The 16749-nt window shown below is 32.1% G+C and overlaps 4 protein-coding genes across 6 annotated transcripts; 1 reads left to right on the top strand and 3 right to left on the bottom strand.

The window, feature by feature from the left end:
• Positions 1-1113: 1113 nt before the first annotated feature.
• On the bottom strand, positions 1114-6255 carry LOC107931570 (tRNA (guanine-N(7)-)-methyltransferase non-catalytic subunit wdr4). The gene is made up of 10 exons (XM_016863492.2): positions 5968-6255; positions 5457-5621; positions 5190-5370; positions 5017-5073; positions 3032-3102; positions 2647-2725; positions 2476-2535; positions 2084-2181; positions 1928-1988; positions 1114-1703 (listed from the first exon to the last, which is right to left on the bottom strand). The coding sequence occupies exons 1-10, from the start codon at positions 6162-6164 to the stop codon at positions 1314-1316; spliced, it is 1359 nt and encodes a 452-aa protein (XP_016718981.2). The 5' UTR covers positions 6165-6255; the 3' UTR covers positions 1114-1313.
• A 767-nt stretch (positions 6256-7022) lies between these two features.
• LOC107931580 (non-specific lipid transfer protein GPI-anchored 5) lies at positions 7023-7922 on the bottom strand. Of its 2 annotated transcripts, none has more exons than XM_041082384.1 (3): positions 7555-7922; positions 7358-7471; positions 7023-7260 (listed from the first exon to the last, which is right to left on the bottom strand). In XM_041082384.1, the coding sequence occupies exons 1-3, from the start codon at positions 7877-7879 to the stop codon at positions 7130-7132; spliced, it is 570 nt and encodes a 189-aa protein (XP_040938318.1). In that variant the 5' UTR covers positions 7880-7922; the 3' UTR covers positions 7023-7129. The 2 variants fall into 2 exon arrangements, with proteins under 2 accessions (XP_040938318.1, XP_016718991.1); XM_016863502.2 differs by having other exon boundaries at positions 7358-7468.
• Positions 7923-12461: 4539 nt separating this feature from the next.
• On the bottom strand, positions 12462-13427 carry LOC107939463 (non-specific lipid transfer protein GPI-anchored 15). Of its 2 annotated transcripts, none has more exons than XM_041082383.1 (3): positions 13001-13427; positions 12825-12929; positions 12462-12702 (listed from the first exon to the last, which is right to left on the bottom strand). In XM_041082383.1, the coding sequence occupies exons 1-3, from the start codon at positions 13311-13313 to the stop codon at positions 12587-12589; spliced, it is 534 nt and encodes a 177-aa protein (XP_040938317.1). In that variant the 5' UTR covers positions 13314-13427; the 3' UTR covers positions 12462-12586. The 2 variants fall into 2 exon arrangements, with proteins under 2 accessions (XP_040938317.1, XP_016728289.1); XM_016872800.2 differs by having other exon boundaries at positions 12462-12708; positions 13001-13422.
• Positions 13428-14166: 739 nt separating this feature from the next.
• On the top strand, positions 14167-15934 carry LOC107931561 (non-specific lipid transfer protein GPI-anchored 16). Its single transcript, XM_016863484.2, has 4 exons — positions 14167-14607; positions 14733-14759; positions 15455-15520; positions 15620-15934. Exons 1-4 carry the CDS (start codon positions 14277-14279, stop codon positions 15811-15813), a joined length of 618 nt encoding a protein of 205 aa, XP_016718973.1. The 5' UTR covers positions 14167-14276; the 3' UTR covers positions 15814-15934.
• The last annotated feature ends 815 nt before the right edge of the window (positions 15935-16749 follow it).

Genomic DNA, 16749 nt, shown 5'->3' with positions numbered 1-16749 from the left:
TAAAGATTTTAGATTCTTGTATATGTTTTTCTATTGTTGTAAGTTATTAATAAATGCAGTTTTGAAAATTAGTAACACGTGTCAAGTTTCATTATAAGAACATGAGTTTTACATTTATATTGATAAGAATTTTCTAAGAAAAGGGGGAGTTGTTTGAAAACAACATTGCTAACTTGTTTTGGAACTGATTAGGAATCTTTATTGTTGAATTAAAACTAAGGATCAAAGTTCATGCAGAAGATTATTTCATATTTCGAATACGTATTATGGACTTGCATGTTGATTTCTGATAGAGTAAGACGGGGAAGTAAGGTGTTGTATACATATTTTGATATATTCAAATATTTATATTATTTAAGATTTTTTTTTTTAAATATTATCAGTCCCCAAATTGCACTTCACATCAAAACACACAAAATGAAAAGCATAAGCAAAAGCATGAAATGTCCAGAGAACAAGACAAGCAGAGGCCCACATTCTCATCAAACATCATCCAAGAAAATAATTCGGTCTTTTGTCTAATGGGGCCCATTTCTGTAGGAGGTGGGCCCTTTGAAAATTATCCGTTAGGAATCCCTATTATCTATAAGCTGGGGTTTTATGTAATTTTCTGTAAAATTAACTCTAGGGATGACCGTTAAATCGAATCAAGTAAAAGTTTTTCAATAAATCAAGTCAAAGAGTCCTATTTTATCATACTAACTCGATTTTATTTTTTTTGAATCGATTTGAGTGAAATGAAATTCAAGTTGAGTAGAATCGAGTGAAATTTGTTCAAGTTAACTTCAAAAAATTAAACATATCAAATTAAAATCTTGTTACAATATAACTAATTACATATTAGAATACATAAATTTAAAATAATATATATTTAAAAACTTTTTCAAAGCAAAATAATAATAAAAAGATACTATAGCATGAATAACTTGAATAACTAGTGATGACTGTTTTGTTATTTTTTAAAAGTTAAGCGACTAAATTAAAACCTGAGTGATTGTTTTATCAACTAACTAAGTGATTGTTTTGTCACCTAACTCAAAGTTGAATGACTGTTGGTGTAAACTCTTTAATTAAAAATAAATGTCACATGCGAACGAAACCAACTGGTAAATGTAAAAAACACATCAATTTTGCATTTAAGCCATAAAATAACTATATGTCCCTACTTATTACTAAAATGTATATTTGTTAGATTAGACATCCATCAACCAAAAAAAGCTATAATGGAAAGTTTTTGCAATGCCTTAAATAGATTGGGAGATTCCCATATAACTAATGTTACATGTACCAACATTGTCAATCAATACACTGAATCACTGCTTGCTTTTCCTATCATTTCTTGTTCGCTTTCTGAACTCTCGTTTCTCATCAGAATATTGCTTCTTAATTAACAAATTGCACATTGCTGTTTTTACAGCATCCGCCGCTGCCAAGAACACCTTTTCATCAACTGAAATGCTTCCCTGCAACTTCTCTAGCAGTTTAGCTCCACCGGGTATTTCACTATCCACCAACACAGCTGGTTCCTGCTCTGAAGCGTCGGGACTGCTTTTCTCAAAACCAGAGATGACTTTCACTCGAGACAAAGATGAAACGTCAGAACCTCGCAACTTGGAGGCACCTGTTACCATCCATAATAATCCTCCAGATATACTACTACCAAGGCTTGTAGGAACGAAATTCTCCCCAATGATCGAGACCACCTGCCAAAATTGGAAGTAATCCAGGAAATAATTGTTAGCTGTGCATTTCACTAAACCAGAAAGTTCGGATACATTCAGAGAATATCCGTATCATATTATAACAAAGCTGAGATGGATAAGAAAAATGTGTGCTAGTATGATGTCAAGCAAAAGTAATGAAACCGGTCTTCCGAGGCATGCAAGTTTTCTTTTGTGTATATTGTTGTTAAAGTTGCAGTCTCTACCCTCATAACAGAAAGAGTCCGAGATGAAAGGTCGCAGTTCAACAACATTATTCCTCGCAGACTACAAAGAACAGAATGACTGTTATGATAATTAACTGAATGTTTGGACCATTGAAGGAGAAGACTAACAAGCATATAGGATACTCAGAACCTGACCTTTGAATGGCTACTGCAATAAGGGTACAACCGGGAATTGTGCATATGTCAGTAACAGTTGAACAGTTTCCTTCTGTAGTATCAGACTCAAACTGAGCCTTCAGTAAAGAAGTAAAAAAACAAAGATAAAGGGGTTAACAGCAAAACTAAAATTAGAAACAGTATTCTCAAACTTTCAAAAAATCATTTTTCCTTCTAATGAATGGCACCCCAAAACTGTGAAACTAGACAATTTTTGATATATTTTGGAAGATGGAAAAGCATTAAGTTAATGCAAACATTAAATGTTATTTTTTGTGCAAGAGAAAAGGAAAGAGAGACCAAGGGATCTATGAACAACAGAGGTGAATGATATTTTCCTTCCCCGAAACATCATCAGTAATGAGAGATACCTTTGCACCAACTGCACAAGTATCAAGGAGGGATCCAGATATAATATCCCACATGCGAACCTGAAGAAGAATACAAGTTGATTGTTTGCTGAAATTTCAACTTGAAAACTTAGAAGAAGACAAAGAAAAAACAACTTCACAGATTACTCAAACAGCATTCTTAATACTCACAGTGGAATCACCGCCACCAGACACAAGACTACCCTGCGGAGAATCTGGAGTGCAAATGAAGGCAAGGCAGGAAACAAATCTGTACGCATTCAAGTTAAATGAGCACCTACCTTTGATTATGGAAATAGAGATTTATATATTCTCAGATAAAAAAATGGACATTTAAGTAAATTGTGATTACTCAAAAGAGTAAATGGGTAGAAAATCAACCTACGAGTCCTTGACTAGGAATCAAGTAAATTCAAGCATACTATTGCTTCTTAATTCCGCACAAGTTTTTCTTCAAAGATAGTGTTTTAAACCAAGTAATGGTATATAGTACCGTTTAATATGTACAATATCAAAGCTATGCAACAGAAACATGTAATCGTAAAAACTCACTCACTCCGTATGACCAAGACAAAAGCTTTGAACCTCATGAGCTCCATCTAATGGCTTCTTGGGAAACACTGTAACCTGCCGATAACAAAGTGAACATGTAACATTGTGTTATGCGCCTTCGCGTAGGATCTAGTCACAGGTCTAGACGAGAAAGAATTCTTGCTTCAACCTATGGTTACTCAAAAGGCAAATTCGTCCTTGACTGAACCCCCTCTCAAAATAACGTTTCTTTAGATAAAATAATTGCTTACCTCTTTATTTCATATTGGCAGCCTTTTATAGACTGTTAATGACAAAGGAAAGAGTCCTAATTGACATAAAATAGAATTACTAACTTAGAGTTTATGAAGGAAATAAAAACCTAATATAATAGATAAAATAAGTAAAACTAAAACTATTAGTAAAACCTGATATAATAAATAAATAAAACTAAAAACTCCTATTGCAATTAAAGCGTCCATATCATTACTCCCCTTCTCGAAATTGAGCTTGTCCTCAAGCTCAAATTCAGAATAAACTTCAGAACTTATCCAAAATCATCTATCTCATCATCATCTTGCTTGCCTTCAACATCTGGCACTTCTATCCAAAATAACCTTTTACATTTGTGTCTCATGGAATAAGACTCGTCAGAATTATAACACAGCCCTTTAGCCTTTCTTTCCGCCATTTCTATCCGTGTCAATCTCTTAATAAATGGTGCGGAAGAACCTATTTTGCCGTTGTTCCCTATTGGTTTTATTGTTTGTCCCCCTCCCTTTGCAATGTTCTTAGTTGTTGGAATGATTGAATTGCTATCAGTGTTTTGGGAAGTTGGCCAATTCAGGATGGCTCGAGATGACAGTTTGGAAGAGACATTTTGTTTACGTTCCAATGTTCGAGCCATATTCATTGCAACTCCAAGGTTTTCTGGTTGTTGCATCTCAATATCAATTTTAAGTTCCTCTATCACCCCGGCAGTAAAGAGATTTACTTGTTGTTGAGGTTTAAGATCAGTAGTCCTAGCCAATAGTGATTGAAATTGACGTTGATATTCCTCTATAGTCCCAGTTTGTTTCAAGTTGGCAAGTTCTCCCAAGGGATTATTACTCATAGGTGGATCAAACCTTACATGACGACACTCTTTGAAGCGCCTCCAATCAAGATCCTCTTCTTCCATTTGATCAAACCACAATTGTGCCTCTCCTAAAAGATGGAATGATGCTAAGCTTACTTTGTCTTCTTCGTTGGTTCGTTGATTGCCAAAAAAATTTTCGCATCTTTTCAACCACCCTAAAGGATCTCCAACACCATCATAAGTGGGAAATTCCATCTTAGAGTATCGTGGCACCATGCACCCACCGTGTTGCAAGTCTAAATTCCTTTTCCTGCCTCCGCTACTGCCCTATTCTTCATTATTCTTCTCTGAATCTCCTTTCATTATCTTTTGGACCGAAAGAGATAATATCGCCCTCTGCTCCTCTAATACTTGTTGCCTTGTAGCCATTTGTTCCATGAAAACCTCCAGCTTGGCTGTCAAAGTCTTTTCGTCACCCACGATAGCTAGCTCTGATACCAAGTTGTTATGCGCCTTGGCGTAGGATCTAGTCACAGGTCTAGACGAGAAAGAATTCTTGCTTTGACCTATGGTTACTCAAAAGGTAAATTCGTCCTTGACTGAACCCCCTCTCAAAATAACGTTTCTTCTGATAAAATAATTGCTTACCTCTTTATTTCATATTGGCAGCCTTTTATAGACTGTTAATGACAAAGGAAAGAGTACTAATTGACATAAAATAGAATCACTAACTTAGAGTTTATGAAGGAAATAAAAACCTAATATAATAGATAAAATAAGTAAAACTAAAACTATTAGTAAAACCTGATATAATAAATAAATAAAACTAAAAACTCCTATTGCAATTAAAGCGTCCATATCACATTGGTGCTTTATCAAGCGAACAACTATCATGGTTATAGAAACTAGAAAGGTTAAGGCATGATGCTTACACGAATTTTAAAATCTCTGTCAGCACTGACAATAAAATGTCCATCAGGTGAAAACTCCTGCAAATAAGACAGGATAATAATTTGGTAACTAACAAGCAAACCATGCTAAAGCCAGTTAAAGGGGTAAGAACGAAAAACGGTGGATATCAAGAATAAGATTGCTAATCAATTACCAGGCTAGTAATGATACTACAATAATGAGCAAGCAATGGCACTGCCTTCTTGTTAAGAGGAGCTTGAGTTTCATCAACCCCTGGAAGATCCACTACCCAAACCACTCCAAATTTGTCAGCAAAACAAACATGAAGACCATCATTGCTTATAGCAACTGCACTCACTCTCTTCTCAGAACACCTGTCATACATCATATTCATAATGCCTCACTAAAATGAAGCAAAAATTTCCCCCCAAAAAGGAAAGTTAAGTGTTTATGAACTTACACAGTAGCAATACAGCGCCAAGACTCGGTAGACCAAACCTTGACAAGCTTGTCATCTCCAGCAGATACAAAGAGTTTCCCATTTGCTCCATATTTAATACCTCTAATTGAATCATTATGTGAAGCCCCGCCTGCCTCATCCACCAAAATCACAGCACAATCTTCTCTGCCAACGCTCAATATTTTCTTTTAAAACTACAATATTCATTTCTTTATGTTCCTTTTGGAAACATAGGTTTTAAAATTTGGATTTGGATTTCATTTTATTATAGAAATAGCAAGAGTGTAATGCATATATTATAGGGAAATTAGTTGAGATTCAATATATTACATATTTGAGAAATTATGGTGAATATTATATTGCTAACTATTCTGCCGCTCAATTTACACTATTTTGAAATTAAATTCTAAATTCTAAAATTCAACTTTTCGAGCGCTACCTATTTGAGTGAGCAAAAAGTCAACTGAATATGAAAGCAGGAAGATAAGAGAAGGGAAGATGAAAGGCTTACAGGAGATTGAAGACACGAAGGTCCGACCCGACAGCGACTGCAACTGAGTTCCGGGTCGGGTGGACGGAAATAACGGCGGGTGCGACCTCCATGTGTTTATTGTTTTGCTCAGATTCTTCCATTTGAGAATCTTCGTGTGTATTGTTGTCATTTTCACACTCTTCGATCCGAAAATCCTCCATTTGTGCTCCTTCCATTGAAAGGTTTCTTGTTTTTTTTAGGGTTTTAGTTAATGCCGGCTAAACGGTTTAAGGTTCCCAGTGGCATTTCAAGTTATTGGGCTTTTTGGTTTTTCTTGGGCCCGACTGTGACCAAAGTTTTCAAATTTCGGAGATTTTTACAATATTAATATTTTAAAATATTAAATTTCAAACTATTTTTAGAATTAAGTTTTAAGAGAATGAATCTTGAAATTTCTTCTTTGGATGTGTCATTTAGAGAAATAAATTTTTTTATTTCTTCATCATATAAATTGTTTTTTCAATTTTTTTTATAGAATATAGTTTACAAAGTTTATTTTTAAAAATATTTATAGCCAGAAAGTAAAAAAATATATATGTGGAAAAAATTAAAAATATCTTTCATCAAATTAAAAGGTCTAATTTTTTTTAAAATTCTAAACGTGTAACAGGAATGACCAAAATGATAGAATTATGTAACGTGAAACTTAAATTGGAAATTTTTTATTTTGGGTGCCTAAATTGAAAATTTTTTATAGTTGGGTGACTATCTGTATATTTTATCTAAACTTAAAACAAACAAAAAAAATACATAAAAATTAATATTTAAACTAGTAATAAAAAAAACTTAAAATTACCCTAAAATAATATATTTTCTAATAAATAGCATTAATAAACATAAAAGAATAAAAGAATTACAAAAGGTACAAAATTTTTTATTGAAAACTGTATTGATGGAAAGAGGTGGAAGGCTACAGGTTTCAGAATCCATAAATCGTTTGTGAATGTGATGTTGTCATGTTGATTAGGGTTGGGTTTCATTTTATATCATTCATGAATGATTTCTTTTAGTGAATGGGAACAAAACTGTAGTCATATAGCAATGGAGTCTCGTATTTCCATTAAGCATACATCAGAAAGCAGGAATACAAATGGCTACTGTCTACTAGTAGGTAAAGAAGCTCCTGGTTCACATAAAATGCTTAATATAAGACGATAATCGATACGTATGAAGCAATTAACAGAGTGAAAAGAGTAAGAGCAAGCGGCTTGTCCATGATACTTCCATTTGATATGCTGCCTTCTGTTGTAGGGACTGTTTTAGACCCAGTTCCTGCATATTTTTTCATGTGTTCATAGGATACCATTACCACCAAAGCATAGAGATTAAGCGGATGAATATAATGTGACAAGCTTTAAGTTCTATCTACCTGAAGGAATGCTCGATGATGTAACCGATGTGTCAGGCGTCTCATCAGAACTATCAGCTGAAGAAGGACTTACTGCAGAGCTCACAGGGGGAGATGCTGGACCGTTGGCAGCTGCTAAACAACCGAAATTTACTAATGTCAAAGATATTTTATGTTATCTTTCTTCGGGAATACTTTTATGTTAAACTTGACCTTACCGTTACAACTGCTAACTGGTGGTGTTTGCACATTGCAAGCACCAGGGAGTGACAGGGCTCGAGTCTGGTTGATGGTAACACCAAGCGATGAGGCCCCACCATTGAGCACCGAGCAAAGACACTGAGGCTGCGATTGAACTACGCTCGAAAGCTGAGAGCAGCAAGTCGATGATGGGGTCGTCGTCGAGTTCGACGTAATGTAGTTTAAACACGGGGCTAAACCCAAGAGCACGCTGGTACAACCTGACTGAGCCATGGCTTTATAACCACAAAGCATGGTCACAAAAACCAGGGCAAGACCCAACTCGACATTTTTTAAAGCCATTTGGAGGTTCAGTATGTAGCAAGGAGATGTTTGTGTCTTCCCAAAAGGGAATGGTAGCACATATATAGCACCTTTCATGGCAAAAGATCATACTATTAGTTGCATTTCGGGTGGCCAACTTTTTCTAAATAGGGTGATTTGGTTTAACAGTTTTAAGAACCTCAACCATACTTACATGGCAAGTCTTTAGACTAGGAATATATTTACACTGCTACTTAAACAGCTAAGCTTTAGTTTCTTAAACAGAAGGGGAAATCATGGTAGCCCAAGTCTTGAATCAGTTGGCCAGAATGGTTGACGTTAAAAAATTTTCCACTTTCCAGGGAAAAGTGATGTCTTCAGAACCATATCACTTTTAAAGGAAATGTTTAGAAGAGTGCCTATTGACACCTTGTTAAGATCATCCCTTAATCCTCAATCCCATTCCCCAGTTACCCAACATATCAAATAGAAGAAAAAACTCATGGTTTTTATGTGACTCATATTTAAAAGCTTTCTTCTTAGATGAATGTAAATTTTACACTTTTGAAAAAGTTAAATAAAAAAGAGAGTTACAATGTTTTAACCTCGGATTGATTAATTCAATTGATTAAATTGATCCAAAGAAAAAAAGATTAAATTAATTGATCCCTAAGTCACTTGAAACCGAATTAAAGAAATCAATTGAATTAATTTTTTAATTTTTTAATAACTTATTTAATTAATAGGAGGTAAAGCTCTCACAATAGTTTTTTCATCTCAAAATCTTATTTCTTAATATTAAATTCAACTGGGGTTGGTATCTATAACACTTTTGATGTTTAATTACAAATATGTTAAAATTATTAATTAAAAATAATTTTTTTTAAAATAATACAAATATGTTAATATCTAATTACAAATATTTAATGATTATATTTAATTATTTAAAATATAGTTTATATATTCTAATTAAATTTTATAAATAATTTAAAATAAGCTCGTTGAGATTTCAAAAAACTCCAATGCAATGAATTTTTTAAGTTTGATAATTTAAAATTAAAATAATTTGATAATTTTTTTAAAATAAAACTATAGAAAATAATAAGTAAATAAGAGTTACTTATCACTTAATAAAAAATATATTAATTTAATTTAATTTAATATTATATCATCCTATAAAAAATTACATTTAAATTTTGATTTTTTGTTTAAAATAAAGTGAAATATTTAAAAATTAAGAATAAAATGTAGAATTTTTTTTATAATTTAATATCTATATTTATCCAACAGTCTAATTAATTTTAAGGAATATATCAAATAAATTTTAAAACTTAAATTCATTACGTCAATTTTCAATACTTACTTTTTTAACATTTAATTTTTCATTTTATCAAATAGCACCTAAATATTTAGGTTTTTTTTATTACTTAAAAATTTCAAATAACTTTATTAATTTAATACATTATCATATTATCAAATTCAATATGTATTTTATTTTTACAACTAAAATTTTTAATTATTTTAATTTTTAATATTTTGAATAAATGTTTTTAATATTTTTATTTCCTTTAATAATAAAAATTTTATATAATTATATATTAATTAATCAACATATTTAAATATATATATATATGAATAACGTACATATATTTTAGTAATTTTAATATTTTTAATTATTTGTTAAATTTCCAAATATGTTATAAATTCCATTACATACAAACATTATTCTAATGTTTTCAATGGTCAATTTATTCCTCTCATTATAATTTATCTCATCGGTTAAATCCAAACACATATCACATTATTAATTTTAATCTTACTACTGTTATAGTAATTAATCTCACTGTTATCATTGTTTTCAATATCATCGAAACTAATTTCACTGCCATACAAATTAACCCTAAGTTTTCAAATATACTTCAAAGGTTTCATTATTAGGTCAATATGGTAATATAATCATGTTTTTGTGAAATGTTGTTGGGTTTTTTTCACAGACGAAGAAAAGAAAACAAGTGGCTCTAATTTCCCCTCTAAGAAAGAAAACTTGACAAGAAAACTCTTCTAAAAGAAACTTAAGAGAAATTCTTAAAAAAAAAACTCAAAAATAATTTATTAATTCAAAAGAGAAGTTAAATAATAATGATTTGTATGATTTGTGTACAATGTAAAGGCCTATATATAGGCTAGCTAAATAAAACTCTTAAGTATACTAGAACTCTAATTAATCTAAATAAGAGTAGTTTTAAATTAAACTTTCTTGTTGACATAAAACTCCTAAATAGCTTAAACTACTTAATAATTATTAAAAATTTAAAATAATAAAATAATAAAATAATAAAATAATAAAATAACAAGAGCTAATAAATATAATATTGGGCTCCTATATAATAAAATAATAAAATTTCTCGTCATAATCACATTCAGAAATCCTGTTCGAGTAGTCTTTATTAAAACGATCATAATTTAAGCTCCCGAACTCGAAATCGAGTGATTCAAAGTGCGTTTCAAAGCTAAGAGATAGATCTTCGAATGTCATGAAGACATCTCAAGCTAGAAATATTTGGATTCCATCCAAAAAGTCATTGCAATTTTGTTAATTTCCCAAATTTGAAAATTGACATCTTCGATGAATGGAATTTAATAGATTTCATTTCATTCATGCATGTATCAACAATGGCCATGATTCTATTAAAATATTGTTTGACAGTTTCAAACTCCTCCATTTTTAGGTTCTCAAAATCCTTCCTCAAGTTGATAATTTCTGCCGACTTGTCTTGTCTGTACCTTGAAACTCTTCCTTTAGTTTATCCCAAGCTTGCTTTGGAATCTCACAAGTCATAATTCTAATGCATATTACATTAAAAACATCATTTTGAAGACATGACATCACCTTGAATTTCTTAGAATGATCATCACTATGCAGCCTAATCTGTGCTACCTTGGATTAGTTCTCAATGGTGATGGCTCTATATCCACATTCACAATCTCTCATAAATCATAAGCTTGAAGATAGATCTTCATTTTGACTATCCAAATATGATAGTTTTCATTGTTAAAAGATGGTGGTGGAGGAGGTGTAAAGCTAGCTAAAGACATTTTTACAAAAAACAAGTAAAAAGAGGTGGTTTTTTCTTTTCTTTTCTTTTTTTTTTTTAAAAAAAGGCCCTCAAAGATGATTGACTGTAAATATCAATTGTTGTGTTTTTTTTTACAGAGAAAGAAAAGAAAAAAATGAATAAATTTAACAATCAAATCTAACTTGCTATTTCATTTGTCTACTTTTTGCTTACAAAGTACAACTTTAAATAAGAAAAATTATCAACGGTAAGTTGACAAGTCTAGATACATGAATTCACTCATTAGTTAATTTTTGTTTAATCAGCATCGATTATATTAACCTATCAAATTAAAGATTAAATAAAATAATTTAATAACTTTTCTAAGGGCCAATTTTTCATTGCTTTTGAAAAGTGCTTTTGAAAAGTGCGGTAAAAAAGTACTTTAGAGAAGTGCTTTGGAAAAATTTAAGTGTTTGATATTGTTGTCAAAAAGTTTTTTTGAAAAGTAAAATGTCCATTTTAGACATGATATTATAAAGTAACAAATATGTATTTAAATAATGTTCAAATTAGTTAATATTATGATATTTTAGTAAAAATATAAAAAAATAATTTATTATAACTTATTGTTAATATTTTAATATATAATATTAATTTTAAATATTTCTAAGTAATTAATATTAATTATTTATTAAATTTAATTAGAATATATAAACTATATTTAAATATTTAAATATAATAATTAAATATTTGTAATTAGATATTGGCACAATTGTATTATTTTAAAAAATATTTTTATTTTTAATTAATGCTTTTAACACATTTGTAAAACTCATATTAAATAACCAAGAAAGAAAACACAAAATAATAGCATTAAACACATTTTAAGTCAAAAAGTAAGGTTAAAAAGGTAAAATAACAGCCAAAAATGTTTTTTGGCTGAAAAAGCTAAAATTTATTGCTTTTTCATCTCTAAAAAAGCTTATCCCAAAAGTTAAAAAAAGTTACCCAATGATATGTATTCTTCGTTGCTTTTAAGAGAAAAATATTTTTTTTAACAAAAATTCATCCCAAAAATGAGAATACCCTAAATAAGCTGACAACTTAGGACAGTTCACAGCATCGTAGTTCACATGTCAAGATAGCTCACATCGTAATTCGCGTGTCAAGATAGCTCGCATCTTGTGTGTCGCATCTTGTATGTCTGCGAGTCTATTCATATTTGGACAGTCTGCCAAATAATTCACCAGCTAATAGTTCACCTTTTTGGCTTACACTTTGACTGTCTGTCACATTGGGACTGACTACCATTTTAGCTTGCACTTTGGATAGTCTGCCACTTTGGCTTACACTTTGGACTATCCGTAATGCTGCATGGTTGACCAACTTTCAACAAATGTCTGTACACCTGCTCAATTAACATTGTCATTGTATGGTTTAACTAAAGTAATTATTTTTGTTTTGGCTGTTGAGTTAGATGAGAGCTTTTCTTCTTCCATACTTGATTTGGATTAGTTAAGCTAATATTTTGCAAGAAACAATTAAGGAAACTGAGACTGGGAGAGTCCTTCCATTGATTCTTATTGATTAATCAAATTCAAGCAATGTAATACAGCAACACTCTTCTTATTGGAAAACAATAATCATACCCCCCAAAAAAACATCAACCATCAATCAACTCTGTAACTCAGAATTTGGCCACGGTTGCAATGAAAAAGATAAGGCAGATAACTGAATGAAGGGAGGCTTTTGCTATGCTTGCATCCGACGATCCCACGTCGATCGATGGGACAGACTTAGATCCTGTTCCTACATATTTATGAAGCAATAACATGAAAACAAGTCCCTTAATCATGTCACAATATATGAACTTTTGTTTTCTTGGTATAGTTAATTGATGACCAGAACAATACAAATGTGTGTACCTGAAGGAATGTCTGATGCCGATGGTGTAATGGCACTGGCGTCCTCAGATGGTGAACCAGAAGGAGATGCTGCTGGTGCAGTTGAACGTATTCCAGATTTTCCACCTGGGAAAATTTATATAGTTGGTATTGTATTAATCATATAAGCATAAACCAAAAGTTAATGAAGAGCTTACCATTACACTGGCTAAGTGATGGATTTTGAACCTGACAAGAACCAGGGAGTTTTAGAGCAAGGGTTTGGTTTATAGTAATCCCCAATGAAGCCCCCATGCTGAGCATGGAGCAAGCACATTGAGGAGATGATTGAACGACCGTCTTCAGCTGCGAGCAGCAAGCAGATGATGGGGTGGACGTATTTCCAGTAATGTAGTTAAGGCATGGGGTTAAGTTGGTGAGTGCCGGAGTGCAGATTTGAGCATTGGCTCCTGCCCATAGCATTCCCATGAGGGCTAGAGTTAGACACATTTGAAGTCCTATTGAAGCCATTGCTTGGTGTTACAACTTTTGTCTGCGTATAGACACTGGCGAAAGTCAAATTGTTTGATTGGATTTGGAGACTTGGGGTTTACTTCTTGAGTGAACAAAAAAGAAACAAACCAAGGTTATATAATAAAGTGAGGAAAATAACAAATGGATTTGGTATATTCAGATGACCAACTCTTACTAATTATTCAGAAGCATAACCAATTAAACCAATCTATTTTTCCTATTTTCTTTCTAAAAACCTTCTATAACTACAATGAACTCAACTAAAATGGAGTTAAACTAGGTTGAAATCCTGTTAAAAATTTTCTTTCATGTTTATTATAATTTTATTATTTTTGTTGCATATATTTTTTTAATTTTAAAATATCACACTATCAGATTTGATAGAATAATTTTAAAGTAAAATTAATAATTCAACCTAAATTTTAAAATTTTAAAAATATATAAACTAAAATTTAAATTTAAGACTCATATTTAAAATTAATTCATGAAACCTTGGAAAGATTGTGGGAGATTGTTATGGTTTACTTGTATACTACTAACCATTAAAACAAAAAGCATTTCAAATGGACCATATACTGCTTGACCATTGGTGACGATAACATGCCTACCCCTGTTTTATGTGATGGTAGGAAGAAAGGGCTGCTATGGCAGCCAAAATGAACCGAGTTGTTGATGAACATAATTAAAAAATAATAAAAAGAGGAAAAATATAATGGCAAAAATCCAAGAGTTACAACTAACACGTAAAACTACCTACCATGAGCTGCCTTTGGTTTCATCATATCATAAAAAAAATTATTACTTCATTGATGAAATTAGTTTAAAGTAGTTGAACTCCAAAACCCACTTCAAAACTGCCTGTTTTCTGCTTGAACCGTCTCAAAGGTTCAAACTATAAATCTTTCCTAATTCCATGGCTTTACCATTACTCCAAGCTCTTTCAAAATCACTGAGAAAGTCATGGAAGGTTTCAAGGTTCTTCACCTCATTGCAATACTATCAACCCTTTCGATGGTTTCGGTTAATGGACAGATTTCTACAGCCTGCAGTGCCTCAATGATCTCCAGCTTCACCCCATGCTTAAATTTTATTACTGGGAGCAGTGGGAATGGCTCATCATCACCAACACAAGGCTGTTGTAGTTCATTGAAGTCGCTTATGAGTACTAGCATGGATTGTGCTTGTCTTATTATTACTGCTAGTGTACCTTTTCAATTGCCCATAAATAGAACCCTGGCACTTAGTCTGCCTCGAGCTTGTAACATGGGTGGTGTACCAGTGCAGTGTAAAGGTGCAGAGCTTGATTTCTCTTGGTTTTATATTATAACTTCGACTAATTAGTCTGCCTCATATAAAATCCATCAATTTTTAATGAGATCAGTGACTCTCTAACACCTCATTTCTTGCATTTTGCAGCTTCTGGCACTCCTCTACCAGCTCCAGGTAACGTTTTTGAAGTTTTCTTCTACATATTTACAGGATCATGTTCTAATACCCCTTTTTAAATATGCATCAAACGAGGATGTTGATAGGTGACTAAGATGAGTGGTTCACCCTGTGTAGGACAGGGCGGAGAGCTGTCTAGTAGGGTGGTCAAAGTAGGAGATAGGAAGGGGAAGATAGTGCTTGGAGTTAGGTAGTAAGAGAGGAGATGTAGATTGCTTGGCTTTGACCTTAGGCCCTGAGTCTTATATCCATGTCGTCCCTTGTCTCGAGACGCAACATGTCGGGTCACTATTGGTGAGTCAAGGGCAAGTAGTCAAATGGTCTAGTGTCATAGGCTTAGGTAAAGTGGCGCTATGACATGTTCTATGTCATCTTAAATAGTACATCGTAATAGTTGAGATATAATATGATAGTTAATGAATGTGTTCTGCTTGTTAAGTAAGTTATAAGGCAAAGGATTCTTACGAAGAGTTCCTCTAAAGATTTGCATGTACTACTCATGGGTATTTTTTTTTAAAGAAATGCTTGGTGGTCTATTCGTACTGCTTGGGGACTTAGCCACCCGGAGGAGTGTAACACATAAGGTTAAACAATATTGTGAAGTGTATTAACAACGAATGCTTTCACCTATAATCAATCACGTATTCATTGGCTACATTAACATAAACTAATCCGAATAGCATTTTTGGCAGGCCCTGTTCCCTTTCTACTTCCACCAACTTTGGCACCAACAGCCGCATCTCCCTTAAGTCCAGAAGGTGAATATCTAATCAAAGTATTTTCATTACCATAATCCCACATTTTAAGAAACAAGGAATTTATTTTTCTAAAAGGAAAATATTGTTGTTTCATCACAGCTTCCAAAGCTTCAACACCAGAATCTGACACTCCCCTGGACCTAGCACCTGCATCGCCACCAGAAGCTCCCTCGGCCACAATGAATCCTGGGATTAGACCAGTATTACAGCCATCGGCATCTACTCCATCTTACGTTTCCCTTCCATTGGTACTCACACTATTGATTGGTACCACAATTTTCAAGTTCAATTAAAGTCCAAATTGTGTTCTGCATTATTTGTTGTTTTAAAGTCCCTTTCTCTGTACGTGAGTTTATTTGACATTCATTTGAATTGTATCTTCAACATTAAATAAATATATTTAGCATTAAGGAACATGAACGCCTAGTCAAATTAAACAATATTACTTGGGAAACAATCCATGCACTATGGCACAACCTAAGTACTTAACTTGGAGGGATATGAATAGATTCAATGGTGATGATGAGTTGTCACATTATCCAACAATCCCCTTAGAAAAAAGAAAAAGATTTTAAGACAATAGGGACATAATTCTCCATGATGCATTTATCAAACAAATAATATGGTTTCTTCTATCGATATCCACAACCAAATGCACCCCACCCTCATCAATCTTGTGAAGAATGGTGATGCATGTAATCAGTGTAATAGGGACTTGCCATAGCCTGCCAAAAGGATATGGACAAAGTAATAAATGAAGGAATTTTTTTTTAACTTTTATAATTGATAATAATGTTAAAAATTAAGCAAATTTAATAAAAAAATTATCATTATAAATAATTAATAGATTTTATTCAAAGATAATATTTTATTATCTTGTGCAAATATATTAGTATGAGGTACATGTGATATGTTATATGTTTCTGTTTTTAGTTGTTTTGTCAAATACAATAGTTTTTAATAGTAAAGATGGATAAAATTTTTAACAGAAATGACCAATTTACTCTCTAATTTAATTTACATATTTTATTTTTTTTGACATAATTTGATCTTTCTATTTTTATAATGTTATTAGTTAGTTTAAATATATAATATTGTTAACTATTTCGATTAAAATGTTTACGTTTATTTTTCTTAAGAACAATATTTTAACAAAAAAATTATTTTATCACGATGAGTTCAAATCAATGGTTTTTTCTTAATCCACATAAACATTTTTAATGTTATTT

This window comes from Gossypium hirsutum, chromosome A12 (genome assembly GCF_007990345.1).
Source record: "Gossypium hirsutum isolate 1008001.06 chromosome A12, Gossypium_hirsutum_v2.1, whole genome shotgun sequence".
NCBI classification, from domain to species: domain Eukaryota; kingdom Viridiplantae; phylum Streptophyta; class Magnoliopsida; order Malvales; family Malvaceae; genus Gossypium; species Gossypium hirsutum.
This window is presented reverse-complemented; position numbering and strand designations above follow the sequence as displayed.

What these genes read in the sequence shown, in the direction of transcription:
- LOC107931580 (XM_041082384.1), bottom strand. Translation starts at nt 7,879, where the DNA reads ATGGCTTTAAAAAATGTCGAGTTGGGTCTTGCCCTGGTTTTTGTGACC. An exon ending in ACCAGTTAGCAGTTGTAACG is followed by an intron (nt 7,472 to 7,554) that starts GTAAGGTCAAGT and finishes TCGGTTGTTTAG; the next exon opens with CAGCTGCCAACGGTCCAGCA. An exon ending in ATCATCGAGCATTCCTTCAG is followed by an intron (nt 7,261 to 7,357) that starts GTAGATAGAACT and finishes AAAAATATGCAG; the next exon opens with GAACTGGGTCTAAAACAGTC.
- LOC107931570 (XM_016863492.2), bottom strand. Translation starts at nt 6,164, where the DNA reads ATGGAAGGAGCACAAATGGAGGATTTTCGGATCGAAGAGTGTGAAAAT. An exon ending in TTTTGTCTTGGTCATACGGA is followed by an intron (nt 2,726 to 3,031) that starts GTGAGTGAGTTT and finishes GAATGCGTACAG; the next exon opens with ATTTGTTTCCTGCCTTGCCT. An exon ending in GGACTCTTTCTGTTATGAGG is followed by an intron (nt 1,704 to 1,927) that starts GTAGAGACTGCA and finishes CAATTTTGGCAG; the next exon opens with GTGGTCTCGATCATTGGGGA.
- LOC107939463 (XM_016872800.2), bottom strand. Translation starts at nt 13,313, where the DNA reads ATGGCTTCAATAGGACTTCAAATGTGTCTAACTCTAGCCCTCATGGGA. An exon ending in ATCACTTAGCCAGTGTAATG is followed by an intron (nt 12,930 to 13,000) that starts GTAAGCTCTTCA and finishes AAATTTTCCCAG; the next exon opens with GTGGAAAATCTGGAATACGT. An exon ending in GGCATCAGACATTCCTTCAG is followed by an intron (nt 12,709 to 12,824) that starts GTACACACATTT and finishes ATAAATATGTAG; the next exon opens with GAACAGGATCTAAGTCTGTC.
- LOC107931561 (XM_016863484.2), top strand. Translation starts at nt 14,277, where the DNA reads ATGGAAGGTTTCAAGGTTCTTCACCTCATTGCAATACTATCAACCCTT. An exon ending in TGTACCAGTGCAGTGTAAAG is followed by an intron (nt 14,608 to 14,732) that starts GTGCAGAGCTTG and finishes TGCATTTTGCAG; the next exon opens with CTTCTGGCACTCCTCTACCA. An exon ending in ATCTCCCTTAAGTCCAGAAG is followed by an intron (nt 15,521 to 15,619) that starts GTGAATATCTAA and finishes GTTTCATCACAG; the next exon opens with CTTCCAAAGCTTCAACACCA.